Genomic DNA, 9,937 nt, shown 5'->3' on the forward strand with positions numbered 1-9,937 from the left:
TAGGAGTAGCGATATGTGTGTTGCCATGATGGTGGCTTCGGCCATACTGATGTATTACTTTGTAAGGTCTTTGTGAATAATTAATAATATGATTGCATGCATCGTTCAGATGCAGAGGCCGGGGGTATATCCTCCTTTTCAAAAAAAATGTAGATCTAACAAATTGTTAACTATAGTTTAATAATGAGTCAATTACATCATTGGTGCTAGAACTTGGCATGAATGGTCACTTTAGTGCTACAAGTTGTGGTGTGCATTGAAGTGGTGCAAAAACTTGGCTTCGCGGTGCAAATACGGTGCATATAAATTCACTTGTATAAGTCCACGACGCTGATGAGGCATGCCAGCATGGCATGGGCCCGCTCTCAGTGAGCAGTGAGGAGACAGGGTGTGTGACCTGCTGTTTTTGCAAAAAAAAAACTTCAGTTTTTATTCTTTTTGCACAAAATTACGCTTGCAGGCCCACTTGTCAGAAATAGCACAAATTGCACTGAGAAAAAATAGTACCGACGGGGCTTCAAACCTAGAACCCGCAGGTAACATGCGTGCGCACCTAACCAAAACAGCCAATGTGACATTCATAGCGTAAATTAAATATTTTAACTCAAATGAAAAAGGTACCCAAGGGGCTCGAACCAGGGACCTGAAGACTTCAGGAATACAAGATTAACTACCAACCCACTAAAATTTGTTTGCAAGTAGGCTATTGTCTATTGATAAATATAGTAAAAACACAAGTATATATATATACCGTATCCCATAGACAATATAATTTTTGACCTATAAGTGTTGCACTTGATTTTTCACAAAATCATAAGTATTTTTTCCCTGAAATTCTTCCTCAAACTCATAAACATTTTCGAAAACATGAAAACTTTTATATACTGCATAAATATTTAGTAAAAACATAAATAAATAAAATTATGTGAATATATATTTAGAAAGGTTAAATATATTTAAATACACACTAATTTAGTTTTACAAGGCTAAATATTTTATTAGAAATGCGCGGTGACCTCAGGTAAGAGCTTTATCTTTTTTAGCATTTCTTGTTCCTGGGACAACTTATTGTTATTTTTTTTCAACATAATTAACCTTTCTAAATTACGTTAATATTTTAAAATTTTATGAATATTCATTAAATTTGTTTTGTATAATTCGAACTAACATTTTTAATAAAATATAAATGTAATATATTCATGATTTTAGAAAAATGTTTATATACTTTTAGGGAAACAAATATTTATGCTTCTCGAAAAATCATGTGCACATTTATAAGTAAAATATTATATTTTCTAAAGAATAGAAATGCGGCCTCAACATAAAAGAACCATTAGCCTATGTATAAGAAACAATCATCGTCGGGTATTGGTTTGCACTATCTGGATAGGAGGTCGTTGGTCTGACTGCTGGGTTTTTTTCATCCGAGTTTAGAGTTTTAATTTTTGTTGTTAGGCAAAACTGGTGGGCCTCCCCGTAGGCACTATTTTTACTCTTAATGCGGGCCTCCCAATGTTATTTTGTGCGAAAATATAAAAATTAAAGTTTCTTTTTGTTTCAAAAGAGCAGGCCAGACATTCCCATCGTTTGGTCACTGACAACGGGCCCCATGCCATGCTAGCATGCCTTGTCAGCACCAAGAATGTATAAAAATGAGTTTCATACCGTATTTGCATCACAAAGCCGAGTTCTTGCACCATTTCAATGTACACCACAACTTGTAGCACTAAAGTGACCATTCATGCCAAGTACTAGCAACAGTGGTGTAATTGACTCTTTAATAATTTGTTCATCAAGTAAAAAAACTGTAGTGTTTGTTCCAACGAAAAAATAGCATGCTGTACAAAATAGCGCTGGCTCATAAAATATGCTATTAGCGTGATATAGTGCGCTATTAGCGAGAGATTGCACACTGATTTATTTAGCGAGACAATTATCTACACACTATAGCATGCTATTAGCGGCCCTATAGCTCAGAAAAAAAATATGAAATTGTTTACGGATCTCAACATCGGATAGACGGCTCTCGGTAATATTAACCCTGCTACAAAACTGCAAAGCTTAGTCGACCTCATTGGCCTCTTGTGCTCCATTCAGTAAATTTAAACTAAAAAGATGGCAGATCGGTGTACTTTTATAGTTCAGCACATATGCAGATCGATGATAAAGATAAACTTGGCAAGTGACACTGCAGGGGAAGGCTGACCAGGTGAGTGAGACACTTGAGGAGGCAGCAGACGCGGTCCACGTTCGCACCGATGATACGGCGGCGGAGTCGTCCAGCCTGTACTTCTCCTTGTTCTTGATGATCTCCTCGAGCCGGCCGTTTATGGCCGCGATCTCACCGGAGAGCCTGTGCCGGACGAGGAGCTGCGTGGTGGAGCCGGCGAGGAAGCCGAGGATGGCGCGGGACCAACTGGGGTACCGAGACAGGTCGACGCAGAAGACGTACTCGTCGACGGCGTCCTCGGCGCTGAACGCGGCGTCGCGGGTATGGCGCACAAGGACGCGCATGAGCTCGCTGGCGCGGGTGCGGCGCCGGGGGTCGGCCTCCTGAAGAAAGGCCAGCAGCCACATGAGCTTGTCGCGGAGGGTCCCGATTTCGCCGCTGACGGCAACCAGCGCCCTCCCCTCGCTCAGGGCCAGCTCCTGGAGCTTGCTCACCAGCGGGCCGACGATTGCCTCCGCCATTTTGGTTCCCTCACTCACTTTTTGCTTACGATAGCTAGATGTGGTAGCAGTTGGTACTTGGTAGTAGGTGCTCCGTAAGTAACTCCAACGAAAAGTCGTAGTGGTGCTCGGGCTCGCTTGCTCATTTTATTTTATAACCTTACTCCCCAGATTTTTCCATGCCGGTCTCTTAATGCACGGGGCCCAACCGTACAGGATGGACCCACAGCTATCAACGATCGGCCCACGTGCTCCTTGTCCTTGCGCTGCAACGAGTACCGTCCACACTTGTTGCACTTTTTTCCCTCTAGCTAGGGTTTTGTTTTCTCCCAGAGGCAATTCCCGCCGCCGTCGAGCACTTCACCTCCCCTCCTCCGTTCCCTTGCAGGTTTGGTCGGCTCGGGCTGATCAACGGGTGATCTAGCATCACTTCCCGGCCTTGGCCTGCCCCTTGGAGGTGTTTTGGAGAGTTAGGGTTCGCCTCAAAAGCCCGATCTAAGAGTTTCCTCAGGCTAGGGTTCATGTTTTAGCAGCACTGGGATTGAAGGCCAAGGAGGCGTCGGGTTCTAGCTCTGCGTCAGAAGTAGAGAAGATGGTGGCTGATTTGGGGCTTCGTGAAGATGATCTCAATGACGTCGTCTTTGATGAGAAGGAGGCGCCACCGGATGCGACTAGATGGATGGCTGTGACGAGGGTGCATATTGATAAGCCCTATAGCCAATTCTCGCTTTTCAAGAACGTGCGGGCAAAGTGGGATCTAGCACATGACGTGAAGTTTCGTCCTCTGGAGGATAACCTCTACACTTTGCATTTCTTCTGCCTTGGGGACCGGGAAAGTGTGATGCAAGAGGGGCCGTGGAATTTCAGAGGAAATGTCGTCATCATCACCCCCTATGATGGGATCACCAAGCCAACAGAGGTGAACCTTTATATTCTGGATATCTGGATACAGATCCACGATGTTGCAGACTTACATGCACATCCAGTGGTGCCTTTAGCAGCTAAGGTGGGAGAGGTTTTGTTCACGGAAAACATAATGAAACATTTTGCTGGGAACTTCTACCGGGTCTGGGTCAAGATAAATGTGCACAAACCCTTGAAAAGCAATATGTCCATGATCCGTGATGCCAAGCGCCAGTTTTACCGTGTCAAATACGAGCGCTTAGCAGATTGGTGTGTCGTTTGTGGGCATCTGAAGGAAATATGCCCTGAAGGCAACAATAAAGTTATTATTTATATTTCCTTATATCATGATAAATGTTTATTATTCATGCTAGAATTGTATTAACCGGAAGCTTAGTACATGTGTGAATACATAGACAAACAGAGTGTCACTAGTATGCCTCTACTTGACTAGCTCGCTAATCAAAGATGGTTAAGTTTCCTAGCCATAGACATGAGTTGTCATTCGATGAACGGGATCACATCATTAGAGAATGACGTGATTGACTTGACCCATTCCGTTAGCTTGGCACTTGATCGTTTAGTATGTTGCTATTTCTTTCTTCATGACTTATACATGTTCCTATGACTATGAGATTATGCAGACCCAAATACCGGAGGAACACTTTGTGCTACCAAACGTCACAACATAAATGGGAGATTATAAAGGTGCTCTACAGGTGTCTCCGATGGTGTTTGTTGAGTTGGCATAGATCGAGATTAGGATTTGTCACTCCGATTGTTGGAGAGGTATCTCTGGGCCCTCTCGGTAATGCACATCACTACAAGCCTTGCAAGCAATGTGACTAATGAGTTAGTCACGGGATGATGCACTACGGCACGAGTAAAGAGACTTTCCTGTAACGAGATTGAACTAGGTATTGAGATACCGACGATCGAATCTCGGGCAAGTAACATACCGATGACAAAGAGAACAAAGTATGTTGTTATGCGGTTTGACCGATAAAGATCTTCGTAGAATATGTGGGAGCCAATATGAGCATCCGGATTCCTCTATTGGTTATTGAACCCGTAGGGTCCGCACGCTTAACGTTCGGTGACGATCGGTATTATGAGTTTATGTGTTTTGGTGTACCGAAGGTAGTTCGGAGTCTCGGATATGATCACGGATATGACGAGGAGTCTCAAAATGGTTGAGACATAAAGATCGATATATTGGAAGCCTATATTTGGACATCGGAATAGTTCCGGGTGAAATCGGGATTTTACTGGAGTACCGGGAGGTTACCGGCACCCCCCGGTAAGTGTATGGGCCTTATTGGGCCATAGTGGAGAGAGAGAGAGAGGAGACCAGGGCTGGTCACGCGCCCCCTCTCCCTCTGGTCCGAATTGGACTAGGAGGGGGGGGGGGGGCGCCCCCCTTTTCCTTCCTCCCTCTCTCCCCCTTCCTTCTCTCCTAGTCCAACTAGGGAGGGGGGGGGGGAATCCTACTCCCGGTGGGAGTAGGACTCCTCCAGGGCACGCCATAGAGGGCCAGCCCTGCCCCCTCCTCCACTCCTTTATATATGGGGGAGGGGGCACCCCATAGACAAACAAGTTGATCATTGATCTCTTAGCCGTGTGCGGTGCCCACCTCCACCATTATCCACCTCGGTCATATCATTGCAGTGCTTAGGCGAAGCCCTGCGCCGGTAGCTTCATCATCACCGTCACCACGCCGTCGTGCTGATGAAACTCTCCCTCGACACTCTGCTGGATCGTGAGTTCGTGGGACGTCATCGAGCTGAACGTGTGTGAAATCGTGCTCTGACACCTCTACAAATCCCTGCTCAAAATATTATTTATCTCTATTTCAAAATCGAGCTCTGGCACCTCTACAAATCCCTACTTCCCTCTGCGAAGGGCCTACCTATTTACTTTTATGTTAGGTCATCACCCTCTTATTAAAAAGCACCAGTTAGACAGCACTGCTGTCATTTGCATCCATTACTATTAATTTATATTGGATATGACTATGACTGGATCTCTTTTACCATGAATTACAATGTCTAGTCAGTCCTTAATCTTCGGAGGTGCTCTGCATTTATGTTTTGCGGTCTCAGAAAGGGCTAGTGAGATACCATCTTGTTATATCATATTATGATTGTTTTGAGAAAGTGTTGTCATCCGAGATTTATTATTATTGCTCGCTAGTTGATTATGCCATTGATATAAGTAAACATGAGACCTGAATGTTATTGCGAATATGGTTAGTTCATAATCTTTGCTGAAAACTTGAATGCTGGCTTTACATATTTACAACAACAAGAGCAAATAGATTTTGTATAAGTTTTTCTTTATCACTTTCAGCTTGTCAACTGAATTGCTTGAGGACAAGCAAATGTTTAAGCTTGGGGGAGTTGATATGTCTCCGTCGTATCTACTTTTCCAAACACTTTTGCCCTTGTTTTGGACTCTAACTTGCATGATTTGAATGAAACTAACCCTGACTGACGCTGTTTTCAGCAGAATTGCCATGGTGTTATTTTTGTGCAGAAATAAAAGTTCTCGGAATGACCTAAAACTTCACAGAGAATATTTTTGGAATTTATAAAAAAACTGGCGAAAGAATCAAGACCAGGGGGCCACACCCTATCCACGAGGGTGGGGGCGCGCCCCCTGCCTCATGGGCCCCCTGTTGCTCCACCGACCTCAACTCCAACTCCATATATTCACGTTCGGGGAGAAAAAAATCAGACAGAAAGATTCATCGCGTTTACGATACGGAGCCGCCGCCAAGCCGTAAACTCTCTCGGGAGGGCTGATCTGGAGTCCGTTCGGGGCTCCAGAGAGGGGAATCCGTCGCCGTCATCATCATCAACCATCCTCCATCACCAATTTCATGATGCTCACCGCCGTGCGTGAGTAATTCCATCGTAGGCTTGCTGGACGGTGATGGGTTGGATGAGATTTATCAGGTAATCGAGTTAGTTTTGTTAGGGTTTGATCCCAAGTATTGATACGTCTCCAACATTTCTATAATTTATAAAGTATTAATGCTATTATATTATCCATCTTGGATGTTTAATGGGCTTTACTATGCACTTTTATATTATTTTTGGGACTAACTTATTAACCCAGAGCCCAGTGCCAGTTTCTGTTTTTTCCTCGTTTTAGTGCTTCGTAGAAAAGGAATATCAAACGGAGTCCAAACGGAATGAAACCTTTGGGAGAGTTATTTTTGGAACAGAATCAATCTAGGGGATTTGGAGTGCACGTAAGGGAAGCAACGGGGAACGCACGAGGCAGGGGGCGCCCCCCTGGCACGCCCTCCACCCTCGTGGGCCCCTCGTGGCTCCCCTGACCGACTTCTTTCGCCTATATATGTCCATATGCTCTAAAAACATCGGGGAGCAGAATAGATCGGGAGTTCAGCTGCTGCAAACCTTCAGAGGCACCGAAAACCAATCTAGACCCGTTCCGGCACCCTGCCGGAGGGGGCAATCCCTCTCCGGTGGCCATCTTCATCATCCCAACACTCTCCATGACGAGGAGGGAGTAGTTCACCCTCGGGGCTGAGGGTGTGTACCAGTAGCTATGTGTTTGATCTCTCTCTCTCTCTCTCTCTCTCGTGTTCTTGAGGTGGTACAATCTTGATTTATCGCCAGCTTTGCTATTATAATTTGTTCTTATGATGTTTCTCCCCCTCTACTCTCTTGTAATGGATTGAGTTTTCCCTTTGAAGTTATCTTATCAGATTGAGTCTTTTAGGATTTGAGAACACTTGATGTATGTCTTGCCGTGCTTATCTGTGGTGACAATGGGATATCACATGATCCACTTGATGTATGTATTGGTGATCAACTTGCGGGTTCCGCCCATGAACCTATGCATAGGGGTTGGCACACGTTTTCGTCTTGACTCTCTGTAGAAACTTTGGGGCACCCATTGAAGTTCTTTGTGTTGGTTGAATAGATAAATCTGAGATTGTGTGATGCATATCATATAATCATACCCACGGATACTTGAGGTGACATTGGAGTATCTAGGTGACATTAGGGTTTTGGTTGATTTGTGTCTTAAGGTGTTATTCTAGTATGAACTCTATGATAGATCAATCAAAAAGAATAACTTTGAGGTGGTTTCGTACCCTACAATAATCTCTTCATTTGTTCTTTGCTATTAGTGACTTTGGAGTGACTCTTTGTTGCATGTTGAGGGATAGTTATATGATCCGATTATGTTATTATTGTTGAGAGAACTTGAACTAGTGAAAGTATGAACCCTAGGCCTTGTTTCAACGCATTGCAATACCGTTTACGCTCACTTTTATCATTAGTTACCTTGCTGTTTTCATATTTTCAGATTACAAATACCTATTTCTACCATCCATATTGCGCTTGTATCACCATCTCTTCGCCGAACTAGTGCACCTATACAATTTACCATTGTATTGGGTGTGTTGGGGACACAAGAGACTCTTTGTTATTTGGTTGCAGAGTTGCTTGAGAGAGACCATCTTCATCCTACACCTCCGACGGATTGATAAACCTTAGGTCATCCACTTGAGCGAAATTTGCTACTGTCCTACAAATCTCTGCACTTGGAGGCCCAACAACATCTACAAGAAGAAGGTTGCGTAGTAGACATCAAGCTCTTTTACGGCACCGTTGCCGGGGAGGTGAGTGCTTGATGGGATCTCTTTAGATCTTGCAATCGAATCTTTTAGTTTCTTGTTTTATCACTAGTTTCGTCTATAAAAGAAAACTACAAAAAATGGAATTGAGTTTGCCACATACGCTTCATCTTTTTAATATCTTTCGTAAGTATGATGAAAAGGAAAATTGTGCTCAAGTGCTAGAAGAAGAAGTCTATAAAATGTTTGGCACTGAATCTTTGAATGATGAGCATGATTGCAATGTTGTTAGTATGAACTCTTTGGGTATCCATAGTACTAATGATGATTGCACTAGTTATGATGAAAATGTCTCCTATAAACATGTCAATTTTTGTGGAGTGCATTGGGTTTGCAAGTACACACCAAATAGAGAAGATAGATATTGCAAGAGGCATAAGCATTTAAAAACTGAATTGTTGCAACAAAGGCTAGATGTTTGTGCTGAAAATTTAAATTTTCTTAGCCGTACTTGTGAACTTTGCAATGAACGTGGTCATTTAACTATCCGATGCAAATTGTTTCATGATCTAATCGTTTCCAAAAATTGTGATGACTTGATTTTCCCTTGCACATCATAATGAATTTAGTTTGCTTATGGGTTATGAAGAAATGAAACGTATAACTAATTATCTTCCAGTATTTGCCCGTGATAAACTTCTTGAATTTTACCTAGAGGAAATTTATATGTATTGTTCGGTGAATTGCATTGAAAATCCTTATATTGCCAATTACATAAAGACAAGAAAACAAATAGAAGATGAAGAGAATACTAATGGAAGGGAAGAGACTTCCTAATATCCTCCTATTATTTCCTATGATGAATCAGGTAACGAGGAGGAGCTTTCTATTCAACCAATCTCGTCAATAAGGAGCTCAAAAAAGAGGGATAAACCCGCACATGATGTGAATAAGAAAAGAAAAAAACGGAGAAGCAAAGGTAAAAAGGTATCCCTCGCAAATGAAGTTGCTTCTACTACTCATTGTTGAAAGTGCTAGTTATCGACTAGAGTGGGGTGAATAGGCGATTTTTAAGAAAGTCTTCAAAACATGGAAGTTTCGAAGACAAACAATAGAAATGAACCTATTGAAATGCAGCGGAAGGTAGACTACACTAAGCAAGCCATAGTCAAGTATGTAATGAAGTGAAATCACGAGGACTAATAGCAGCTAGGTAGTAAAGATCAGGATGGAAAATAGTATGAAGCCAAACAACAATAGTAGTCAAGCAATTAAGTCAAACAGTTACGGCAATCAGGCAATGACTTCACGAAGACAAACTGTAAGTAATGAGAGGGAGAGGATAGAACCACTCACTTGATGAGGACACAGGATTTGTTGGACCAGTTCCCACTACTAGGAAAAGGGCTAAAGATAGGATTGACACTAATGGCGCACCAGATAAGTGGTGCGCCACTACTATATACTAATGGCGCACCTGGTGGAGATATGCCATTAGTGTGGAATACACTAATGGCGCACCAGGCAGAAGGTGCGCCACTAGTAAAACAATTTTTTTTTCATTTTTTCAAACATACTAATGGCGCATCCTGGCAAAGTGCGCCATTTTTTACTTTTTGGCAAAAAAACATTCTAGTGGCGCACCGCTGCTGGGTGCGCCATTAGTAAGCTTCCCCCCCACTCCACCTATTCCCCTCCCTCCTTCCTCCCCACTCGACCTAACCGTATGCCCCCTCCGCCCCAACCGTA

General features: G+C 43.1%; 1 protein-coding gene across 1 annotated transcript; it reads right to left on the reverse strand.

Moving 5' to 3' along the window:
• Window positions 1-583: 583 nt before the first annotated feature.
• Window positions 584-2,780, reverse strand: LOC125532032 (putative disease resistance protein At1g59780). The gene has a single exon (XM_048696201.1). The coding sequence runs from the start codon at window positions 2,689-2,691 to the stop codon at window positions 2,062-2,064; it is 630 nt and encodes a 209-aa protein (XP_048552158.1). The 5' UTR covers window positions 2,692-2,780; the 3' UTR covers window positions 584-2,061.
• Window positions 2,781-9,937: the final 7,157 nt, after the last annotated feature.

This window comes from Triticum urartu, unplaced genomic scaffold (assembly GCF_003073215.2).
Source record: "Triticum urartu cultivar G1812 unplaced genomic scaffold, Tu2.1 TuUngrouped_contig_8859, whole genome shotgun sequence".
In the NCBI taxonomy this organism is placed as follows: domain Eukaryota; kingdom Viridiplantae; phylum Streptophyta; class Magnoliopsida; order Poales; family Poaceae; genus Triticum; species Triticum urartu.